The 23,456-nt window shown below is 44.5% G+C and overlaps 10 protein-coding genes across 10 annotated transcripts, besides 9 other annotated features; 3 read left to right on the forward strand and 7 right to left on the reverse strand.

Annotated features, from left to right (window-relative positions):
* Positions 1-684: a mobile genetic element.
* Positions 685-946: 262 nt separating this feature from the next.
* Positions 947-999: a microsatellite.
* Positions 1,000-1,264: 265 nt separating this feature from the next.
* Positions 1,265-1,294: a microsatellite.
* A 353-nt stretch (positions 1,295-1,647) lies between these two features.
* TSTA_009040 (uncharacterized protein) lies at positions 1,648-3,333 on the forward strand (the record flags this gene model as incomplete). Its single annotated transcript, XM_002482968.1, has 3 exons — positions 1,648-1,699; positions 1,841-2,025; positions 2,056-3,333. 3 exons carry the CDS (start codon positions 1,648-1,650, stop codon positions 3,331-3,333), a joined length of 1,515 nt encoding a protein of 504 aa, XP_002483013.1.
* Positions 1,657-3,165: a mobile genetic element.
* A 4,141-nt stretch (positions 3,334-7,474) lies between the features above and the next one.
* On the forward strand, positions 7,475-8,966 carry TSTA_009050 (O-methyltransferase). Its single transcript, XM_002482969.1, has 4 exons — positions 7,475-7,725; positions 7,776-8,029; positions 8,082-8,539; positions 8,599-8,966. The coding sequence occupies exons 1-4, from the start codon at positions 7,543-7,545 to the stop codon at positions 8,916-8,918; spliced, it is 1,215 nt and encodes a 404-aa protein (XP_002483014.1). The 5' UTR covers positions 7,475-7,542; the 3' UTR covers positions 8,919-8,966.
* Positions 8,967-9,443: 477 nt separating this feature from the next.
* TSTA_009060 (MFS drug efflux transporter, putative) lies at positions 9,444-11,072 on the reverse strand (the record flags this gene model as incomplete). The annotated part of the gene is made up of 2 exons (XM_002482970.1): positions 9,444-10,894; positions 10,931-11,072. The coding sequence occupies 2 exons, from the start codon at positions 11,070-11,072 to the stop codon at positions 9,444-9,446; spliced, it is 1,593 nt and encodes a 530-aa protein (XP_002483015.1).
* Positions 11,073-11,555: 483 nt separating this feature from the next.
* Positions 11,556-12,487, forward strand: TSTA_009070 (60S ribosomal protein L10; the record flags this gene model as incomplete). Its single annotated transcript, XM_002482971.1, has 2 exons — positions 11,556-12,037; positions 12,085-12,487. 2 exons carry the CDS (start codon positions 11,556-11,558, stop codon positions 12,485-12,487), a joined length of 885 nt encoding a protein of 294 aa, XP_002483016.1.
* A 165-nt stretch (positions 12,488-12,652) lies between these two features.
* On the reverse strand, positions 12,653-13,780 carry TSTA_009080 (uncharacterized protein; the record flags this gene model as incomplete). The annotated part of the gene is made up of 3 exons (XM_002482972.1): positions 12,653-12,889; positions 13,144-13,503; positions 13,772-13,780. The coding sequence occupies 3 exons, from the start codon at positions 13,778-13,780 to the stop codon at positions 12,653-12,655; spliced, it is 606 nt and encodes a 201-aa protein (XP_002483017.1).
* Positions 13,781-14,229: 449 nt separating this feature from the next.
* Positions 14,230-14,249: a microsatellite.
* A 264-nt stretch (positions 14,250-14,513) lies between these two features.
* Positions 14,514-14,548: a microsatellite.
* Positions 14,549-14,741: 193 nt separating this feature from the next.
* Positions 14,742-18,278: a mobile genetic element.
* On the reverse strand, positions 15,143-16,004 carry TSTA_009090 (uncharacterized protein; the record flags this gene model as incomplete). Its single annotated transcript, XM_002482973.1, has 6 exons — positions 15,143-15,275; positions 15,312-15,401; positions 15,513-15,559; positions 15,584-15,626; positions 15,656-15,763; positions 15,843-16,004. Coding segments are annotated over 6 exons (583 nt in total), but the record flags the coding sequence as incomplete, so codon positions are not given.
* Positions 16,029-16,796, reverse strand: TSTA_009100 (reverse transcriptase, putative; the record flags this gene model as incomplete). Its single annotated transcript, XM_002482974.1, has 2 exons — positions 16,029-16,100; positions 16,197-16,796. 2 exons carry the CDS (start codon positions 16,794-16,796, stop codon positions 16,029-16,031), a joined length of 672 nt encoding a protein of 223 aa, XP_002483019.1.
* TSTA_009110 (uncharacterized protein) lies at positions 16,977-17,871 on the reverse strand (the record flags this gene model as incomplete). The annotated part of the gene is made up of 3 exons (XM_002482975.1): positions 16,977-17,266; positions 17,288-17,428; positions 17,456-17,871. Coding segments are annotated over 3 exons (847 nt in total), but the record flags the coding sequence as incomplete, so codon positions are not given.
* A 971-nt stretch (positions 18,279-19,249) lies between the features above and the next one.
* Positions 19,250-19,900, reverse strand: TSTA_009120 (uncharacterized protein; the record flags this gene model as incomplete). The annotated part of the gene is made up of 2 exons (XM_002482976.1): positions 19,250-19,337; positions 19,632-19,900. The coding sequence occupies 2 exons, from the start codon at positions 19,898-19,900 to the stop codon at positions 19,250-19,252; spliced, it is 357 nt and encodes a 118-aa protein (XP_002483021.1).
* Positions 19,560-19,639: a sequence feature (G-rich).
* A 466-nt stretch (positions 19,901-20,366) lies between the features above and the next one.
* TSTA_009130 (pogo transposable element, putative) lies at positions 20,367-22,113 on the reverse strand (the record flags this gene model as incomplete). Its single annotated transcript, XM_002482977.1, has 2 exons — positions 20,367-21,194; positions 21,219-22,113. 2 exons carry the CDS (start codon positions 22,111-22,113, stop codon positions 20,443-20,445), a joined length of 1,647 nt encoding a protein of 548 aa, XP_002483022.1. The 3' UTR covers positions 20,367-20,442.
* Positions 20,653-22,068: a mobile genetic element.
* Positions 22,114-23,456: the final 1,343 nt, after the last annotated feature.

The following is a 23,456-nucleotide window of genomic DNA, read 5'->3' on the forward strand; positions in this document are numbered from 1 at the left end:
CCTAGCTCGGATATTGTAATCTTTTCAGATGGATCTAGGCTGATAGACGGACGTGCAGGGGGTGGCTATATTGGATTTCAAGCACACCATCAGTTCCTCCGCTCCTCACTCTCATACAGACATGGGAAAGAGGTCTTTGACACAGAAGCAGAAGCTGCCCTAGCTGGTGCTCAAGCAGCAATAACATACCCAACAGCTCAATTTGCTACCAACCTATGGATCTGCCTTAACAACCTGGAAGTTGCCACGCGCCTCCTATCCCCCTCTACAGGATCCTTCTAAGAGGTCTTTGAATCCTTCCGCACCCTTGCAGCCGCCTGGCCACTACGCGAAAGGCTTCCACACACCAAAAGTGGATCAATCCAAATCCGATGGGTCCCTGGACACGCTAAAATCCCTGAGAACGAAGCGGCTGATCTCGCTGCCAAAGAGGGAGCTGCCTCAACCCCTCCTGCTCCTCAGAAATCCTCATACGCCTCGCTAAAGAGACACGCCAAGACTCAATCCCTATCCGCTGCTCAGTCACAATGGCAGAAGGTGGCACCACAGAGTTATCAAGATCTAGAAATAACTACTTCTCCTAAGCGCCCTGGGGAGCTTCAACTCAACTGACTTGACCTTGGCCGTATTATTGCGGCCCGTACTGGTCATGGAGACTTTGCAGACTACCATGAACGCTTTAATCATGATGATGCTTATCTTCTCTGTCGGTGTAGAGCATGAAAAGCACCTCTACATTTCTTCTTCTGCCATATAGCTAAGAGACGAGCTCCTCGTCCACCTGGACCCCCTTCTGAAGTTATCTCTTTTCTTTTAGGTACTGTGAAAGGAACACGAAAACTAGCCTCATGGCTAGCAGAGACCCGTTTCTTTGAGGATATCTGTCCTCGCCAACCTCTCCTTAGCACCTAGCTAAGTCAGCCCTACTTCCCCCTTATATCTCTCTTTTCCTTCGTTCTTTCTTTCTTTCTTTCCTTCTTTCCTTCTTCCCTTTTCTTTTCAAACTCACTGCTTAAGTATGATAGTGGTAGAATGATGGGTCATGGAGCGTAGGTGGACCATTGCAGCAGGCAAATACCCAAAACCCACTAGGAAGTGGATCTCCCTTTAAGACCACGGCAGCTATGGAAATGCGCCAAAGAGTCTCTTATCTGTATATAAATCTGATAGGACCTGAAGCCCGAGGCTTAACCCTCGGCGGCCTATGTCCCAGTAGGGATCGGTGGGAAGCGTGCAAGTCACGAACCACGGCCGTTAAATATATACACACACACACACACACACACACACACACTCGATTGCTCCCACAAACCAACAGTCAGAGTATTTGTGTACTAGTAAAATTCAAGTAAGGAGTGTAATATCCTAAGATAGTTTAGTAAAGAATATAGCGAGAAACTTATCCAATAAACATTGCTCTAATGACGAGGCGTAAGGACTAATATAGCAGGGATAAACATACCCCTAACTTTACTAGTAACTTTCACAAAGACATGAGATGAGTGAATTGAGCAGTACTTGTCGCGTCGCCTCCCCCCACCCTAGACCGGGTGGTGGTCGGCCCGGACTCAAGGGCCACCCGGACTCAAGGGCCAAAAATTTCAAAATCTCAACTTGGCATTTACAAACATCAAAACCAGAGCCAAAATGACCCCTAAATTATATAAAGAAGAGGAGGAATTGATTGCAAAGGCCCTCAGTGCGTGTCAACACGAAAAAAAGCCGAATTTTAGCAAATGATCGCGTGAATATGGGGTGTCTCGCAAAAAACTGTCCCGTCGGTGGCATGGCTTACCCTCTCGCTCAACACGCCCACCTACGAGGCGCCTACTATCTCTAGATCAAGAAAAGGCACTTAGTCTATGGATTGAGTATCTAGATAATATAGGTGCGCCTCCTACGAATCAGCAAATTGAAGAAAGTGCGAATTATTTGCTCGGCAAAGATATCAGTGGTCCAGGAGAGGCCCCTCGTGCCGGAAAAAATTGGGTACACGATTTTATCAAGCGCCTGCCAAAACAATATGTACGAATCGTTCAAAAACCTTAAGAAAAGGAACGTACCGTTGCAGAGCATTATGGTGAGGTTGAGCGCTGGTTTATTGACCTCGAGCTCGCTATACAACAATACAAAATTTGCCCTCAAAATCTGTGGAACTTCGACGAGACCGGGTTCATTATTGGACAAGGAAAAGATGAAGCGGTGGTAACAGCATATCCAAAAACATCAAAAAGGGTATCTAGCCTGTCCTCTCGAGAATCAATTACTGTCATTGAGGGTATAAATGCCGAAGGAAAGATTATACCACCTTTATTGATTCCAAAAGGCAAGGTCCATTTGGAGGAATGGTACCGGCATATAAAAGATGACGACTGGCTAGTTGCACCTGCTTCGAATGGATTTATCATAGATGAGATCGTATTCGAATGGCTTCAACACTTTGACCACTTCTCTAGGCCCAGGGCCTTCCCGGATTGGCGGTTACTTCTTATGGATAATCATACAACTCATCTTACTATACAGTTCGTGCAATATTGTGAAATTTGGCACATTCGCCCATTCCGATTTCCGCCTCATTCTACGCATTTTTTACAACCGCTCGATGGAGTGCCATTTCAGCAATATAAACATGTTCATGGACGGGTTGTGAACAAGATTGCACGCTTGGGTGGCTTCGATTTTGATAAAAACGACTTTTTTGAAGAATTACGCGATATCCGGATAAAGACATTTACCACACGAACAATTCGGCATGGCTGGAGAGAGCGAGGAATTTGGCCTCTTAATCCTCGGCTTATACTTGATATGATGCTTCAGCCAGAGGAAGCATTTGAAGCACTTGTTGCTGAAGGGGATGCACTAAAAATATATGGCGAGGCGGATGACACTATTCCCAGCTCACCAACTACAAAATTAATATCTCCACCATCAACGGCCGTAAAACTACGTCGCTATGTCAATAAGATTGAAAAATCGATTGACGGTATAAAGGATATTCTTGACGAAGTAAGCCCGGGCCTTTCACGCCGTATAAAAGTGGTTAATCAAGGCAGTCTCACCTTGGCCGAATTAGGCGATCTACACCGTGAGAGCTTTGCCAAGGTTCGTGATATAGCAACGCGCAAGAATCAAAAAACTACAAAGCGCCAAGTCAAAGCGAGTGGTGCACTCTATGTAAAAGATGCGAATCGCCTCATAAAACGCCGTCATGATGGGGATTTGTTGAAAATCTATAAGAGCCATGTCGTTGGCGTGCCGCAGCCAATGGAAGAAGTGGCTTCAACAGAGCCTCAAAACAGCGGGTTTTTCTTTAATACTCAGGGAGATAGGTGAACAATGCTTGTATTTAACACCTGTCTAGTTTTTATATGCAATTTATATGGCGTTGGTGGACTGTAAAACATTTTACATGAGACTTCATATTTTTTGGCCCTTGAGTCCGGGTGGCCCTTGAGTCCGGGCCGACCACCACCCGGTCTAGGGTGGGGGGAGGCGACGCGACAAGTAGTTACCATATGGTTGTGATATGAGTACTCCCTATGGTCGCATCAACCGCGGAATCAGAATGGATAGCATCTTGAGATGGGTTCTCCAACTGGTATGGATTTTGCGCATTGAAAGGCCATGAGATATCATGTGCCCGCGCTCTTGCCTGTTTCTGTCGTTGTTTATCTGGAATATATATCAGTTCCCGTAGATATATATATACACACAGCATAGAAGCACCCACCTTCTCTCCGCATCTTAGTTGTGTACCGCTGTTGATTACTTGTATTAGCCCATGTTGAGCGGACTCCTAATTCCTCGGTTATTTTACACTTATTAAATAGATCATCTACTCGTTTCTTTAACCTATTAAAAGCATAAGCTTGATATGAGATACATATAGTATACATATGTCAGGGGTCAACATACCGCAAAACTGCAGCTAGGAGTGAGAGCTTACGGCCAGTGAAGTTATTATCGGCAAAATGTGAGCTCTCGCTCAGTCCTGTATGGCTGCGAGCAAATAACCACCAGGTAATTGGTATGTGCGACTTTTCACAAGCTAGACTGGCTAAGATCCAGGGCTTGGTTTTATTTTGAAGCCATGTCTTGAGCTCTGGATGGGCTTCACTTAGAATTTAAATCTGCATCTCTAGATCATGGACTGATGTAGTATCCCATATTTGCATAATATTATATGTAGCTGGATGCTTTGGATGTTTCCGCATGAGGTTGCGTTGAACGTGAACTCAACAGAAGACTAATAGATGTTGTAGATGCTCATACCACTCCCAACTACCGTCAAGGTCATGTAGGTAATCGCCAAAGCCTAAAAGTATTAGAAGTTACTTATAAATTTATCATATGAATTCCATAAGCAAGAGTTGACATACCAGGGCCTTGTTTTCGGCACATGTCGACTGTGATGATGCGAATGCCCTGCTCCTTCTCATTCATGTGCCAAAACTATACATCTTGACCTCCAACAATACTCAGTATCCGAAATATATGCTTGAACATAACATGATATGCTTTCCGAGTATCCAGTGTAATAAAAGCATAGCAGTATACATCCATAGCTATACGATGTTAGAGTCAGCAACATATGTATTCTATATGGAAGCCATAAGGTGACCTACACTTGAACTCATTTGACCACCCTATTATTAAGAATAGATTTGTCTTCCCCTGTACCATTTTGAATAAAAGATCCATCTCTCTACACCGAGCTTTGAAGAATGCCTTCGCCTGGTCGTAAGTACAGCATATAATCATATAGTTCTCCTCGTCGAACTCATGGATATATCGAATCCATTGCCCATCTGGGCTCCGTAGTCGGTCAAACCGGTATTCTCGAAGAACACCTTATCATATTAGTCAGATATGGGAACCAGATTGAAGTTGGATGAATATATACCCTGTAAAACTGCCCCCTCAGGATATTGTAGTATTCTTTCTTTCCGGATGAATGCGGCGATTTTGTCCTAGATATTAAGAGACTGGTGAAGTCGTGTAAAAGAAGAATCGCCAAAATTCTTATGTAACTCTTTAAAATGTGGCGATATCATGAACTGCCCTATATATAGTTAGAAATAGCATATATTAACATGACAATACTCACGAGTGGTTAAGGAGAGGACAAAATTTTGTCGAATGCTTGCTATAACTTTATTTGCAAGATCCTCAGGGATTTTCTCAGGATATGGAGGATGATGGGTATGACTTGCCCAGCAGACTAACATGGCAAAAGGAAAACGAGCCCATCTAATCAGTAAATAAAGATCCAAGTGGACATTGCACTTGCGCTATATAATCTTGCCATTGCCTTGTGGATAATCATATACTAACCATATAGTATCAGTATGGATCAGTATGCGCTGTATGTGCGATTGTAGGGAGGTCCTTATGGCAAACTAGGCACTTTATGATTGAAGAGCCAATATAGATACAATCTGCTTTGGGCTCGTCATTGTAGCCATATTCAACAAGCTGCTCTAAATAACCTTGGTGGATATTTGACTGATTAGCACGAATTGGCTGGGCGTAGTGCCATGGTTCGATAGTAGAGTTGAGTGAACAGCCCAAAAATGATTTCTAGGTTATAATAAGAATGTATCAGAGATACATAGAAAAGAGATGACCAACCCCATTACGTTGAAAGATTTTAGGAACTTGATATTGACAAGTTCGTGTGCTACCTAGATAATGACAGTGTTGCTGTGACCACTCATCTAAAAAAGCATGGTAGAAGCTGCTAAAAGTTAGCATATGAATTTGTATGTCCATGATATGGAGTCTATATACATACGCTCTAGTGAGGGCCTTGAGTTCTTCATGTATACTAGGGACATCTTCGCCATTTTCATTTATCTTTCCCGCCTCCTTATATAGGTCGTTAATGTTCTCAATATTCACTCGATCATGTGCGTCACATGACTTAGTAATATTGGGATGAGCATGCTCGCAGTGCATGATACTACTGCAAATATAGCTGAATCGATATGCTTTGTGAGTCTCTTGGTCCTGAGGGCGCTGAAGTACATTACATGGAACTATTCTAGGTATTCCAGCCTATCTTAGAGAGAATTGGACCTAGTATACCGTCAGCTTTGATTACAGTAGATATATATATATATATGAAATGCATACATTACTCATAAATTGCTTACTAACTTCACGAACTCTTCCTCGGTCTTCCTCAAGTGTTTTGAGAGAGAGATTATGTGCTTCAATAGGAATGAAGTGAAGAATACCGCCGGCATTTGTAGCAGGATAGGCAGGAAAGTGCGTATGGTCTTCGATCTCGTGGATAATAATATGCCAACCCCTATTTGATGTCACGATGACTCCTCCTTGTATAGTGCTTTTCTCCTGTATATGGTCAGTATATGTTCTGTATACATTCCCTAGAAGCATAACATATATCATACATATGAAGATAATATGGACTTACATCTAATCCCATTCTTAAAGGCACACACCCGTCCTGTGGAGGTTCACTGAGGTCTTGTATGTCTTCATCCATATTGATGTCTGGCTCGGAGTCACTAGTGTCACAAGAATCTCAACCAGGGTATTGGGGTTGACGAGGTTGTTCGTTCTGGCTCTATTAATACTTGTCAAGTTCCTGCGACCATATAACATACGCTATTGGGCAAGTTATACAGCCAATTCTCGATATCTCGTTGTATAGTGTTCATTTTGCAGATGGTTACCATATGGAAAGTATATAAGTGGTATATGAATGGTATATGAAAAAAGCATTCTAACTAGGACTATGTACTAATTATGTGCGATCGCTTGTAAGACCTGCATTAGGGCTTCGCTTAAGAAATACATATGTTTGGGATAAGCTCCCAAAATTACCTTCTATACATGCCTGTATTTTTGAAAAGCTTGGCGTGGCATCTTGAAATATTACTGTAAAAGTACCAAAATAACCACTAACCCAATTCTGACAGATGATATCACGCTCAGCCATATGCCCGTATAGTAAACTTGTCAATTTTTCTTTTAACCAATGTCTTGTTGCTGATTTATTACTAATCGACGGACTTGACCATTCAAAGCAGGCGGTCTCATATCAAAATATTAAATTGACCACTCATGATCCCTGTTATATTTAAGGATAAAAAACGTGCTAACAAAATCACCGGACCCAACCGGGATAGTCTCGCCTTCCGAATCGTCTTCCGAACTAATCGTTGGCAAAATTCTCCTTTATCTCCTTTATTCCCGGAAGAATCACCTCACAGCATAATGTACAAGTAAATTAGCAAAAGAACCGAGGCGAAAATGCAACTTGTTCGGTGCAATATCCGGAACTCAGTCACTGGTAATTCAGATCAGGGATAGGAAACAGTGGAAGCCCATTGTAGTGGTCGGCTGAAATGGAAAATCGCATCGGAGGTTCGCAATTGGGGAAGAACCGTACTGGGACCTGACACCTGGGTAAGGAAACATCGCATGCTTAAAGAAGCATCATCCCACGACGAGAGATGAGTCGCAAATATTTCGCTATTTCGCTATCAGCAAGTTTACCTACAGGCATCAGATATGGGATCAACCATCAAGTCGTCCGCGCGAGTCTCTGCTCGTTTGAAAGAGCTCGTGCAGAAGAGTGAGCATCTTAACATGGACGTAGCTGATGAGCGTCGTCAGCTAAGTCATTTGGTTCAAAGTCTCGGCTATGAACTTGAGACACCTATGGAATCAATTTATCGGTTGATTGTTATCCAGGTACGTGCTAACTAGCAAACATTCCGTTGAGCGCTGATTGACCCATGCAGCCATTGCTCTACATGTGTGTCCGGGTGGCCATTAACTTGAACCTTTTCGAGATTATGGCGGAAGATGAGAGTGTTCCCAAGAATGTCTCTCAGTTGGCTTTACGCGTGGGCGCTGATGAGACGCTCTTGGGCCGCCTCCTCAAAAATATGGCAGCCAGTGACTTGATCAGTGAGACAGCGTCCGATACTTACGAGCTGACTACTCTCTCTGCGTCGCTGTTGAAGATCAGCCACCGTGATGCATTTCCCTTCTGGTATATCCGCTTTAACTTATTTTTGGATCTATTTGGCTCACTATTAAACCAGCCACGATGTTCTCCTCCCATCGTTCTCCGCTACCCCACGGTTTCTCGCAGAAACACGATATGCCAACCCAACTAACATCACCGACACGCCCTTTCAATTCGGTCATCACACCAAGCGGACATTCTTCGAATATCTGGGAACGTATCCGGAACAAGCTCAGCAATTCAACAACTTCATGGGACTGTATGCCACAGACAGACCCCGCTGGCTTGACGAGGGCCACTTCCCCGTCCGGGAGATCCTAGGTGAAGGTGCTAGTGAAGAAAAAGACGCCGTGTTAATGGTAGATGTTGGCGGTGGAAAGGGCCACGATCTGATATTATTTCAACAGCGGTACGGTGATCTCCCAGGCCGGTTGATCCTGCAAGATCTTCCTTCAGTGGTCAAGCAGGCGGGCCAACTTAGTGCGGGCCTAGAATCTATGGGCCATGACTTTTTCACCGAAAATCCGATCAAAGGTGAGTCAGTAGCCATAAAGTTCCTTGATAAAACTGGTGACCGAGTTTGTGATATGCAGGCGCACGGACTTACTACTTCCACTCGGTGCTACATGGCTGGCCGGATGAGAAGTGTCTCGACATTTTGCGTCAGATTGCCGCAGCCATGAAACGTGGTTACAGCAAGCTTTTGATTAACGAGATTGTCATTCCGGACACCAATGCTCACCGTCTGGCAACGTCTATGGATCTGCTCATGATGACGGTTGTTGCGGCGGAGGAGCGCACTGAGCAGAAGTGGAAGTACCTTCTGCCTTTAGTTGGGCTTAAGATTGTTAAAATTTGGAAGTTTGAGATTGGTACAGAGAGCCTTATTGAGGCTGAGCTTGCGGGTGATTAGTTTTCGTACTGTGATGTTGTTTCCATACGTTTATTTTCCGGTCCATTCCCACTCAGCTTGATGATAAACACGGTGGAGAATATATTTTTCTCTGTATCGTTGAATATTTTCTTTTACCACAAATAAAAACGTAATTAATTGCACTAGATGCCATTCATGCGAGTTCCAAAGCATGCTAGATGTCGAAGTATGTATGCCAAGCTGAAGATGGATAAATACAGAATTAAAGACGCACCTAGGTTACATGGGTATATCTTTTTACTGATTAATTGACCCTCATAAATACATGGGTATATGATTATTCGCGTTAATCCGAGCGTCGTCAGTATCGAATCTATGATTCCTATGATGTTCGCAGTATCATCTCGATGGAAAGATTCTTTCTCAGTCATTTTAGGTTATTAACTCATTCGCATCTAAGCTTAACGGTCACAATCTTCTCCTCCGTAGATATCTATCCTCTCCAATTATCTATTCGCCTTTATGAACACTTCGCTATGTTATGTATCACAACTGGGCAAGACTTTAAGCAGCTGCCCCAGCCTGCATAAATAGACGTTCCCTCTTCATCAATAAACTCAAAAGCACAGTCAAGGAGCCCGCAGTGATGACAAGAATATATGTATGACCCATAGCACTGACGATACCAGACTCAACTGCTGTCTGCTTGTCTCCCGGCAAAGATGAGACAAGCGACGACGTTCCAGAGATGACCGATTGAACTTCCTGCAGCGAAATATCAGGCAGAACATGAATGATATTCTCCTGAGCCTTATTTAAGAAGACCGAGTTAGCAATGGCAAGGGCGATTGTTGTGCCTACCACCTGGGCACAGGTGATGAAACTGGATGCACTCGCGACCTGTAGGGGTTCGACTGATGCCTGGGCCACGGAGAAGGATGCTTGTAGATACATTCCAGTTCCAAGACCAGTGATAATGCTGTATCCGTATATATGGGCGACGTTGGTGTCGACATTAACAGTGTATAAGAGTGCACCGCCAATGAGCACTAGTGCACCTCCAATAGTGTACCACGGCATGTACAGACCAAAGGCAGACATGACGCCACCATTGACAATGATAGCGAAGATACAGAGTATAATGAACGGAAGAAGGCGCACGGCAGATCCAAAAGCATCTTCACCTCGCGTAAATTGGAAGAACAGTGGGATCATGTAGATTGGAACGAAACAGGCTGTACCTGCAGCAGATGTCGATGCAAAGAGAACGAGCATTGTTCGTGACTTGAAGAATTCAATAGGTAAAATGCGTCTCTCAGCAGTCGTAAAGATAACGTACGCCTGTTGGATACCGAAAAGAGTGAACAGTACGCCGGAGCAAACAAACAGGCCGATGATCTTGCCACTGTTCCAGGCCCAAGTGAGGCCACCGAAAGAAATAGCCATGATTCCGGAGAGAAAGGCACCGAGGTTAAGAATGCTGCCCACTAAGTCGATTTCTCGGATGCGGTCCATGAAGCCTGCGCCCTTGCGAGGGTCGATATTCGGAATAAGGAAGAGGTAGACAGGCGCGCAGACAGCAGCGATCAGCAGGTTGATGTAGAAGGCCCATCGCCATCCAACAGAGCTCTCACTAAACCCTCCTCCCACAATTGGTCCTAAAACCATGCCTAAGCCCCAGGTCATACCAGTACTTGCTACATAGATAGGTCTTTCATGGAGAGTGGTCGTCGCGGCGAGAAGGGTTATCACACCAATATACAATCCTGACCCCCCAATACCGCAGAGCACTCGCCCGACGATCAGGGCATTCATATTCGGAGAGGAGCCGCAAACCGCAGAACCAACTTCAAATATGGCGACACTGATAATGTATGTCCATTTCGTATTGAATTGGAAAAAGATCTTACCCCAGAGAAGCACTGTTGCCGAGGCGCTCATCACCAACCCAACACTAACCCAGGTGAGTTTAGCAACTGCATCAAAATCCCGGATAATCTCAGCTTGTATATTAGCTGTGATTGTGTTATCTAAGGCGAAGACAAATGTACTGCTCAAAATTGCCAGGACAACGGCAATCCATCTCCAGCCACTGATAGTTCGTTCAGGATCCCCGGAATGCTGGTCATCTCGAGCTCCGATCGTGGTATCGTAAACTGGATTCTTTTCGCTGTCGGTCTCCAGGGACTCCATGGTAGAAATCTTCAAAGTGAGATAAAAAGACAAGTGTCGGGGTGATATTCAGAACCACAACTCTGAGGAGTTGGGTCAAGTTTATTTAACCTCGACGACATTGCTGAGCAAGGATAATCTACGCAGATGTCCCTCTTCGATCTGCGAAAATCTTCGCTTCGGGCAGATCACGCTCCGACTCTGCAATCACTCATATACTCCGAGCTATGTATGTATCTCTTAGCGGCTTATCAATCACTCCATCGGGTGTGGCTTCGGGAGATCACCATCGCTCGGATAGATTCACGCCCCGGTTCGGTTTCCGAAGGTGGATCAGATCCCCCCGCAGGGACTGAGGCTTATTCATCCTGGCTATATACTCATCCAGACTATATATATGTAGTAGTATACGGAAGCTTCCAACTAACTATAGGATAAGAACTGGCCCAACTGAACGAGGACCTGCGCCAGGCCAGAGAGAAAGCGGATCAAGAGGCGAAGCTGATGCAGGAGCTTCTCCAGGAGGAAAAAAAGAAACTACAGGAAGAGATCGAGCTTGCCTCACAGGATCGTGCAAATTTACAGAAGACACTCTCCGATCTGGCCCAGAAAACTATCTCTTGCTCTCTTTTGTTTCACCCAGAGAATAGACACTATAGTGCCGGAGTGAAAACAAGCAATTATCCAGACTCTGATCTAGCAAACCAACACTATGGCGAGAAGACCAGCACGATGTTACCGCTATTGCAAAAACAAGGTCAGTCACATTCGACCGTACGGACTACTTCTACCAAGGCCTTACTCTTCCAGCCGTTTCCCAAGTCCCGGTTCAACCGAGGTGTCCCTGATCCCAAGATCCGCATTTTCGATACAGGACGAAAGAAGGCTATCGTAGACGATTTTCCTTGCTGCATACATTTAGTATCCAATGAAAACGAACAGCTGAGTTCCGAAGCGTTGGAAGCGGCGCGTATCTGCGCCAACAAGTGTGTCACTTATCGAAAAGGAAAGAAAAATATTAACAAGCAGACAGGTACCTTGTAAAGACTGCAGGCAAGGAATCCTTCCACCTTCGAATTCGCGTCCACCCGCACCACACTATTCGGATCAACAAAATGCTCAGTGTCGCCGGCGCCGATCGACTACAAACTGGTATGCGAGGCGCCTGGGGTAAACCGGTTGGTAAAGTTGCTCGAGTGAAAGTGGGTAAGATTTTAGTCTCTGTCCGGACAACAGATCGCCATCGCCCAGTGGCCATTGAGGCTCTGCGTCGCTCAATGTATAAATTTCCTGGTCGGCAAAAGGTCATTGTCAGTAAGAACTGGGGATTTACGAACTTAGCTCGGGATAAATATGTGCAAATAAGAGACGCAGGTCTAGTCAGGAATGACGGTGCTTATATACAGTTCTGTCAGCGGAAGAGCTTGCCAACATAGCGATTTGATCAGCCAGCGTCGACTTTTTTTGTTAGGGACAATGTACCGTTGCTTATTTACTTATCCCTAAGTTTTCAATAGGAGATTCACTCTGGACCGCGATCGGTAGATATATCATTTAGTGGCTACATAAGTTAGCTATCAAAACATAAAACATCTCAAACATCAAGCACTCAAGTTCGTCGGAAACCCGGCAATGACCCAAATCGTCCTCATCTCCAGCTCCAGTCCATCTGTCCAGTCGATAGCCTTAAATCCAGCACAGAGCAAATGTTCCTTACAAAGCCACTCTAGCGTGACAGCATGGTCACAGCCATCTTCAAACAGCCACCATCCTTCAAAAAGTCCCACCGCGATATCCAACCAAAACATATTCTGCATAATTTTGACTAGTCCTAAGCGCTATCATTGCGCAGTATTTTCCATAGTGATATAAGAGATATAGTCAAGTCTCTTATTGCGTGTACATAGTTAGTAGAGATAATAAAGTAGAAATATCTAACCTATAAGTTTTAGGATTCTTACTCAATATCAAGGGTTATAAATTATATCTTAAGGTAGTCCTTGAAATTCCATTTAGTGGCTACAACGAGGGATGAAGATAGATCTATAAAGATATACTTAAAAGGAATACCTAATTTCTATAAGTGGCGAACCATATATTTAGTTGTATCGCCTGTGCTGGCAATAATCTTAAGGATATAGAATAGTCCTGGTTTATTCTTATCTGCGGCACTAACGATAGCCTTCTTAATAAATTCACTAAGGGCAATCGTGCTGGAGCATACTAGTGGCCAATTCTCATAGAGGTCGTCGAGGGTGTTTTTGTTTTCCTTATTGCCAAAGATAATTTGAAGACCATCTTTCACGCCAGTTAGACACTCTGCAAGCTCTTTGCCAACAGCATGGACGATTCTGTGTACACTAGCATGTAATAGGAATTGCAGTATCATCTCTTCGTAGATTGTTGACGCGGGGGTAGGGTCTATAGGCTTATATGTTCGTATGAACTGACCCTGTTAAATTGACTGTAAAGTATGCTATAATATTGTAGAGATATTATTAGATACGTTGTAGGCTAAGTTAGAACCACTTTTCCTAGGTCTATAAGACTGTTTCCTATAGTGGAACAAGATCTTTGATATATATTAGTGTTTTTTCTTTCTTGTCAGTGTCTAGCTCAAACTCTGTAAGAGCTAATTTCCACAAACATTACTAAAGTGAAGATCAGACAGGACATTAAAGTAAAGGAAAGACTCTATGCATTGTATAAATACTGCTAACCTTATTCATTTTTCTATTCAGCTTTTTGTCTAATAGCACTCTAGTTGCTACTTTATAGTAATGAAGAAAGCTCTTCCAGTCCTGCCTAAGACTAGTAAGCTTATTAATATCTAGTAGCTTTTATCTGTTCTTTCCTGTATAGAGGTAGAGATAAAATTAAAAGAATTCTGTCAAGATCTGTTGGGTTATAACATAGAGAATAGATACAGGGTCCTGCTAGTTTAGGCAGATAGTTCCTTATGCCCTGTGGGCTTTCTTGCGCTTCTACCAACAGAATCTGTGCTAATTAGAAAGATTCTAGAGCAAAGTAGCCACTAATATACTGTTGGTTTAACTACGGTCCGTATCACGAAGCATAGACGGTAGTAAGGCGCGAACACGAAGCGGCCTAACGAGCCTGACAATATGAAGATATCTTGATTCCTAATATTGTGACTTGTCCCCAAGAACGAGGGGGAGTGTGTGTGTGTGTGTGTGTATATTTAAACGGCCGTGGATCGTGACTCGCACGCTTTCCACCAATCCCTACTGGGACATAGGCCGCCGAGGGGTAAACCTCGGGCTTCAGGTCCTATCAGATTTATATACAAATAAGAGACTCTTTAGCGCATTTCCATAGCTGCCGTGGTCTTACAGGGAGGTCCACTTCCAAGTGGGTTTTGGATATTTGCCAGCTGCAATGGTCCACCTACGCTCCATGACCCATAAATCTACTACCATAGTAATTAAACAGTGAGTTTTAAAAGAAAGAATGAAAGAAAGAAGGAAAGAAGGAAAAGACAGATATAGAGGGAAAGTAAGGTTAGCTTAGCTAGGTGCTAAGGAGAGGTTGGCGGGGACAGATGTCCTCAAAGAAATGGGTCTCTATTAGCCATGTGGCTAGTTTTTGTGTTCCTTTTGCAGTACCTAAAAAGAAAGAGATGACTTCAGAAGGGGGTCCAGGAGGACGAGGGGCTCGTCTCTTAGCTATATGGCAGAAGAAGAAATGCAGAGGTGCTTTTTATGCTCCGCATCGATAGAGGAGATGAGTGTCGTCATGATTAAAATGTTCGTAGTAATCTGCGAAGTCTCCATGTCCGGTATGGGCTGCAATGATATGGCTAAGGTCAAGTCGGTTAAGTTGAAGCTCTCCAGGGCGTTTAGGAGATATAGTTATTTCTAGATCTTAGTAAGTTTGTGGTGCTATGGTCTGCCACCATGTCTGGGTAGCAGAAAGAGATTGAGTCTTGGCATGTCTCTTTAGCAAGGCATATAAGGACTTGCATGGAGAGGGGGGGATAGAGGCAGCTCCTTCTTTGGCAGTGAAATCTGCTGCTTCATTCTTAGGGATTTTAGTGTGTCTAGGGACCCATCGGATTTGGACTGATCTACTTTTGGTGTGTGGAAGCCTTTCACGTAGTGGCCAGGTAGCTGCAAGGGTGTAGAAGGATTCAAAGACTTCTTGAGAAGATCCTGTAGAGGGAGATAGAAGGCGCGTGGCAACTTCTAAGTTATTAAGGCAGATCTATAGGTTGGTAGCATATTTAGCTGTTGGATATACTATTGCTGCTTGGGCTCCAGCTAGGGCGGCTTCTACTTCTGCATCAAAGACCTCTTTCCCATGTCCGTATGAGAGTGAGGAGCAGAGGAACTAATTGTGTGCTTAATATCTAATATAGCCACCCCCTGCACATCCATCTAGTAGCCTAGAACCATCTGAAAAAATTATAATGTCAGAGCTAGGGATAGTGCATTGAAAGACCGTGAAGTCAGCTGCTGCCTGTTCCTTGGTGCGTCCCATGGGGGCTCCTATTCGAGCTTAGGCATTCTCACGAGACTCGCGAGGGTGCCAGGGAGCGTATTGGAGAGGGTTTATCTGCTCAGAGTTAGGGAGGGCCAGTATACAGCGGGCAAATCAGCTGGTTTGTCGGCTATTTCTAGTAACCTGTTCTGCGCGTCTTCAAAGTGGGTAATAAGGATCAAGGCGCCGTAGGCGGACAGATGCAAAGAGGGCTATTCAATCTAGTTCAGTTTCTGGTGGAGAGAAACCAGACTCTTAGTATAAGACAGATATTGGGGTTGTCCGGAAGACTGGGAGGACTGCTCTTGCGCCTACTAATATTGCTTTGGTTAGTTTCTCGAGGTGTTCTCCAACTTGGTTTGAAGTCTGGCGAGGCCCAGGGCAAGTACGTCCTAGCCACCAGGTTTCAGCGCCATAGTATGCTTTGTGGAGTACACAGGCTATTACAGCCTGCTATAGTAAATGAGGTTTAACTCCTCAAATAGTATTCCCTAGGGAGCGAAGGGCATTAGCCATAGTGAGGGCTTTAGATGCTGTTTCATTAATGTGCTATTTAAATGTTAGCTTTTTATCATAAAGGATTCCTAGCCAATGTAGATATAGCCGTTTAGTATTTTCTGATACTGTAATGGATCTAGCTTTTACTGAAGGTGTGCAGGTAGGATCCTGGTCTGCTTTATGTTGGGAGAAGTGAAGGAGCTTATATTTATCTGATGTGAATGTGATGCCCTCTGCGGCGCCCCAGTTGAGTGCTTCTTGAAGAGAGTTTAATAAGGCTTGGCAGTTAGTGGCAAGCGATGGGGAGATCGCTAGGTCAGCTGCATCATCTGCATAGCTAAATCTGTTCCTTGGGTTTCCTAGGCGGAATAGAGACGCTATGTAGAGCATGAAAAGAATACCAGAGACTGGGGATCCTTGTGGTAGGCCGCAGATAATATCTGTTGGGGGGCCAATCTCTCCATTGAGTTGGATCTGAACTGATCTCCCAGTTGCGAAAGAGGCAATCCAGAGAACAAGATTGGTAGGCCAGCCCTGCTCGCGTAGTCTGCGGATTAGTCTGCCAGGGAGCACGGCGTCAAATGCGCCTTTGACATCTAGGGTAAGAAGCGAGGCAGTCATGCCTTGATTTAGTGCTTGCTCAACATCATGTGTTAGGCACGTAGTTAGATCAATTGCAGATCTTAGTGGGAGAGCCCCAAACTGTTGCCTTGCCAGTACTTTGTAGTGAATAGAGATCCATGCCATATTTTGTGCCACTAAGCGCTCAAGTCCTTTGCCAAGGACTAAGAGGAGAGCAATTGGCCTATATGATCTGGATGAGGACCAATCAGTCTTCTTTGGTTTCTAGATAATCGCTAAAATTGCATGTTGAAAGCATTTAGGGTGATAACCAATCTTTAGGCACCCTTGGTATAGCATTAGTACCTTATCTTTGATTAGAGGCCATGCTACTTTGAGTATGCAGGTTGGGATTTTATCTGCGCCAGGGGCTGTGTTTCCTGCCTGAAGTACTGACTCCTCCACTTGTAGCATCGATATATCTGGGAAGTAGAGACTAGTGGAAGGGACTGTTGGGGAGTCCAGAGGTATGTCTCCTACCTCAGCCGAGTTTTGGAGAAGATTCTGGACTAGTATATCTCGTTTCTCGTGTATAGTAACTGCTGGGAAGCTGTTGGATCTCAGTGGATCCTTCAGTGGAGGGCTTTGGAAGGTGCCTGTGGACTTATGCTATTTACTCATATCAAAGACATCCTTCATTTGTATTACCGTAGAGAGCTTATCTCGCCAAAATTGTCGTTGAGACCATCTAGTTATCCTGCGGAAGTCTGTCTTTGAGTAGAGGCCTAAGCGGTAATTGTGTAAAGCTTTCTTGCAGTCTTCATTCCACCATGGTTATCTTATACCTTGTGTCAGGGTTCTCTTGGCAGAGCCTCTATATGCTCCTTGAATTGCAGATGTTAGTTTTTCAGCGAGGGCATCAAGATCTTCTTCTGTCATGGTTGAGCACTCGATACTAGCAAGATTAGAGGCGAGGAGCGAGAGGAAGCAGGTGTGGTCTAGTATGTTAAATCTCAGTTTCTGAGCTGTTTCCTTGTACCTCTGATCCCATGGTACAGTAGTGATTAGTGGTTGATGGTCTGAGGTTGCATCTAAGTGGCTCGCTATGCTAGATTTAGCTCCCGCAAGTGCCAGAGGGCTTGAGGCAAAACTGAGGTCTAACACGTTACCCCTTTCATGTGTGGGACAGTCTATGTCAGAGATGAGTACTAGGCCCTGGAGGTCCAGCCAGTTAATAAATGGCTCTGCAAAAGGTGTGGGGCTACAATGTAGCGAGGGCTGCCATCTATTGTATAATAGGTTGAGATCGCCTGCGAGTATTGTTGCTTGAGGGAGATACGCCTCTGGCAGGGTTATAAGAGCTTTTGCGGCTTCACCTGCTCTGATGGAGTCTGCTGGGGCATTATAGATGTTGACTATCAGAGTAGACTTTCCTATAGGCGAAAAAATCTAGAGGAACAGGAGATCTAAGGCCTCTTTAGTGTCAGTTGTGAAGAGGCGCAGCTGGGAGGTCTAAATGCCTTTCTTCTTTTGGACATAGGTGAGGACTCATGGTCGGCCACTTATTGCCTAATTGTCAGTTAGGGAGAAGCATTCATATAATGGGTGTTTTTTTGTAATCTGTCGGCTAAGATCTTTAAATATATATGGTTCTTGGATTAGGATAATATCAATGTCGCTTGTGTATGCCAATGTGAGAGCTATTTCATGTGCATCTAGCGCGTGCCCTATATTTAACTGTAGAATTTTAAGAGGCGCCTTTTGAGTTAGATAGTGATAGATCATAGTTCCCGTTTGAGAAGAGAGGCGAACCAATTTTGTGATTGAGGGGTAGTAAAGTGGACTGCGCGAGCTATAATTGGGGGATCTTCTGTTGGGGCGTGAGGTGGAGGGGTTACTGAACGGAAAGGAGAGATAGTCTCTTGGATTGGGGGCTGAGTTGGCATCTCGTCTAGTGCTATAGGTGTTTCTTGTATGCTTATGGAAAGCTGAGAGCTGCATCCTCCTTTAGTTCGAGCTTTTGCAAGGTTTGTGGCGCAGGATTTGCAGATCTCTGTTTGTTGAGTTTTAGTATATTTAGTGTTTCCTTTAGGGCGCAGGAGGCATTCTAGGGAATTGGCTGGGTGTGGTCCGTGGCAGTGTAGACATCTAGGAGGGCACTGATGAGGCTCTAGGGCTGTACAGTGGTTAACATGACCTTCTTCAGTGTGCTTAGAAGAGCCATAGAGCCGGCATTGAGAGGGGCGGGCACAGGATCGTGCGTTATGCTATTTCTAGCATCGTGTGCATTGGATGACTGTTGTTTTTTTAGAGAGATGATGAGCGTTGGTAATAGTGTCAAAAAGATGTAGCTGGATAGGCAGTGATGATTTCGTGCCTTCTGGGAAGTTAACAAACCAGCTTGAGGAAAGAGTATTAGGGTTGGCAGCACTGGTAGCGGTCTTACTAATAGATATAGGCTTGAGCCCTGTAGTTTCACTAATTTCTGAGGATAGTAGTGTAGGGTTGACAGGGATTAAAGAGTATCGGCCATCCAAGATTTGGCCAATTTTCCTTGGCACATTGGTGACTCGGTATGAGACCCATTAGGAGCTGCGTTCTATCTGGCAGTTAACAAAGAATGCAGAGATAATCTCCTTTTAGGCCTCAAGGGCTAGGAGGGCTTCTGGAGATAAGGGACATAGTGCAAAACCAGTCTTTGTGGCTTGAACTTCTTTTAGTGCTGCACTATTTGAGTTTAGTTAAGACTGTAGGCTAGAATAGATAGTGTAGGCTTCCATTTTTCTAGCTGCATGGTCAGCTGGGAGGCGTACGAAGAGCCGGTTGTCAGGAAGGGGTTGTTTCACCAGAGGCATAGGCTTTTTAACAGGGGCTTTAGAGTAAGTAATGGGAGTTGATTTGACCGAGGCATATTAAGTAATAGTCGCATAAGTTGACTGTTCAAGACCTGAGGGGGGACGTGAGGGAGGGGGTGAAGGGGGTAAGGAATTTGGGGTAGAGGAAAGGGAAGAGGAAGGGGACAGGGCAGGTAGAATAGAGGTTGTCGAGATACCGCTGATATAGGCGTTGAAATGTTGTTGAGCTACTGTGGCGAGGTCATCACTTAGAGTGGTGAGGGCTCTCAGTAGGTGAGGGGCAAGGCCGGTGGTTTGGCTGCGGTGTTTATCAAGAAATGCAGCTATAAGGCTAAAGATCTTCTGTCCTTCAGAAGCTCTTGTCGTGGCTGTAGACGTGGATTCCAGTAGGGCTGTCTGTAGAGGGCCGTCTGTACCGGGGCCTTTACGCGCCATGGTGTTGCCGGACGCGTTGAGACGCGTCAAAGGCCGCACTCCAGGGGGCTAGGTGGTAGAGAGGGTTGAGGAATTTGAGCCTCTGACTGTTTGATATAAATAATTGTAATGTGACGGTCAGTGAAGGCAATTGTGAAGAGCTGACTTTGTCAGATTTTTTTCAAGAACGAGGGGGAACGGGGGGGGGGATAGCTAGTTAGATATACACGCGGCACGCACGTGCCACGTGAGACTAAGTAGTCCGGTGCCGAAACGCGTAGAGTTTGATATTCACGTTCCGACATATACCGTTTCTATCACCTACACAACTTCTCTCTCTGTTCCTTTGTTGTAAGGCGGAGAACTTAGAATCGGGGATAACTTCACCACGGAAGCTGGATCACGTGGTCAATTCCGGCTGCTTAGTCATTACCCGAACCGCACTAACGTAATTCACCACCGAAGCGGCACCACTACCGAGCCGGCATTTTTTCCCGAGCGCGTACGCGATATTGATTTCAAATCCCAATTTTCAAAGCCACATACAAATTATATACAAAAATCTAACTACTAATACGACTAGGGCATTGGTTAATTCTATGCCCCATAACGTTACAACCACTGCAGCGATATTGGCGGCGTACGACTGCTTGAGAAGCTGGGAGCTCCGGCTCAGCCGGAGTAGTAGTAACAGCATGGGATGCCTCAACCTGACCTTGTACGAGCGCTTGCACTTCTTCTTTAGTAACCCCTTGCTTAATAGATATTTGCTTTTTAGATTTTTGGCGCTTTTGCTTCTCTTTCTTATGTGCAGCTCGTAAATCGTAGTTCTCTTTCTGTACGAGTAAAACATCATTCGCTATCATTTCGTAGGCTTTTGACAACCGTACAACTGCCTGATTGATTTCTTGATTTTGGTTGCTTTCTGTACGCTCATTTATATGTTTATTGATTGTAGTCGACTGGCGTATAAATTGGCGTATATTTTGAGGTGTTTGTAAGCAGGATGATGCCGTATTGCTTGATCGACTTGGAGGGGGGGTTGGTGTCTTCAATCGAATATTAAGCTGTTGTATAACTCGATCTGGATTGAAAGGCACTAATCCAGTGGCTGTGAAGCTATTCCGAATAGTTTGAGCTTTATATGCCACTGTACGAGCCTGTGGAAATGCTGTTAAGAAGTCCATTTTATCAATATGATTGAAACCAAGCCTCATTCGTTGCTCAACAAGCTGCCCATAATGTCGCTTTAAAACAGCAAAACAGCCAACATCAAGAGGCTGTAAGAGATGCGAAGAATGAGGTGGCATACAGACTGGAATAATATTATTCTCAGTACATATATGGTCAAATTCTGGTGTCAAATGGCTTCCATGGCCATCAAGAATCAACATTCGATATTTTCCAACCGTACGACCATTAATATAGGGAATAAAATGGGTTTTAAGCCATTCTAATCCTATCTGATCTGTAGTCCAGCCATTATCGCTAATATTGATTCGCCAATCATCTGGAAGATCATCAAACCAGCCTTCTCGTACGTTTTTCTTTGCTTTGAAAATCACGTACGAAGGCACAGCCCATCCAGTTGAATTTGTTGCCTCAATTGCAGTCACCCATTCTCGATTTCCAGGCTGTAAAAGCTTCGGCTGAGCATATCGATCGCTTCCAGTAATAACCTTTGCAGTTGCACAGAGTCCCATAGCAAAGCTAGTCTCATCAAAGTTGAATATATCTTCTGGTAAGATGCCGTACTCAGATATAGCAGCTTGTACGCGATCAAAATGTTCTTGTATTATCTTTGGATCTTTGCATTTAGCACGTTCGTAGTTGTATTTCCTTGCGAATTTGGAATCGATCTCTGGACGGCGTTTAATCAGTTTAGTTATCCAATTTTTTCCAACTTGTGGTTTGCCATGTTGTGAAAGTATATAATTAGCCATTTCTCGTACAAGAGAATGCCGGGGGGGTAATCCACGTCGATCTAAATCAAGCACCCATTTGACAAGCGATTCCTCTTCATATTGAGTCAATTTATGGCTGTTGGCGCGTACGAGAGATCTTTGTTGAATACCATTGAGTCTATCTTGTAAAGTTGTCCGGGGGATCTCGTAAATCCTTGCAGCTTGAGCTACACGTTGAATTCGGCCATTCTGTAAATCGGAAATTGCTAATAAGATTCGTCCCTCTTGCTCATCTAAATTTTTCCGGTTTTTATTGCGAATTGGTGGCATATTGACGTGTTGAATAATATAAAATCAATATCGTGTACGCGCTCGGGAAAAAATGCCGGCTCGGTAGTGGTGCCGCTTCGGTGGTGAATTACGTTACGGCTCGGCTATGTATTTAGCTACGATTCGAATAGGATTCAGAAGGTAGCAAATAGCTACCTTACGAATCGTACCCTACCTTGAAAATCGAAGCTATATTCGTATCTCATTATCACGCCCTCTACCCACTCTCTTACATTTGTAGATTCTACGTAACTGTTATCTTTCTTATTATCAGATGACTTGTGATCAGTCTCGACATCAGGGTCAGAATCCAAGCCCGAGCCCAAGTCCTCGTCATCGCTTGATTCGCCGAAGTCCCTGTCATCAAGCTGAAAGGCTGCATTCTAATCCAGCTCCTTGTTAATTTGACTGATTTTCGTCATAGCTGAGCTAAAGACTTGTGGTCAAGTAGTGACTAAGGCAGTAGAAGGCTGGATAGAACTAGTAAACTAGGTGATGTATGCTTGCCCATGCCTGTATTAATATTAACTATAACCTAGCAGTTTAGTGTCTTGAGATAGTACTTAGTGTGACAGCCAGCCCTGCGGCTTGACAGCTCTACGGCTTGGCGACGGAGCTTTCCGTACAGTGTCATCCTAGGAGGCTTTTCCCGCTATCTCAAGATAGGGCTTGAGCCCTAAGCAATGCTATATTGGGAGCGGTACTGTATTGGGAAGTTCCGTCCACACAAAGGATCATATGAAGGAGCTGTGCGTAGAGGGGCGCTGTGTTTTTTTCTTCTTTCCTTCTTCATGCTTGTTATTCTTCATAGATAGGCTCACCTAGTTAGCAACAAATGCAAGGTATTGGCCAGCATCACATAATAATAAGCATCACCCTTTTCTTCTTCTTCTCTTGTACATCAGCAAAGCGGACCTCCTCAGCATTTAACGCTCTGATCAAGAGAGCCCTTCTTTTCCTCTTTTTCCCCTTCCTTTCCTAGCAACTCTGTAAGCTCGCAAAGCGTATGACCTCGTCATCAAGCTCGAGCAGGGGTCTCCTTTCTTTTCTCTTATTTATTTTTCATATTTTTCTATATCACCGTGACGCGTCAAGATGCCTTGATCGGTATATGGTTATAATAGTGATAGAGCACAAGCATCTAACTCCCCCAAACCAGAGGATGCAGAGTTAGTTCTAGATGTTGATGAAAGTGACAGAGCACCGAGCGTAGGTCAGCTAGAAGATAATATGGCTGGGCTATCGAGTGGACGTCAGCACACTAGACACCTCACTATCAACATGAATGATATGCATAACCTCCTAATAGATGAGGTTAACAGAGTAGAATTCGCCAAAGGATT

Source organism: Talaromyces stipitatus, genomic scaffold (assembly GCF_000003125.1).
Source record: "Talaromyces stipitatus ATCC 10500 scf_1105507295549 genomic scaffold, whole genome shotgun sequence".
Lineage (NCBI taxonomy): Eukaryota > Fungi > Ascomycota > Eurotiomycetes > Eurotiales > Trichocomaceae > Talaromyces > Talaromyces stipitatus.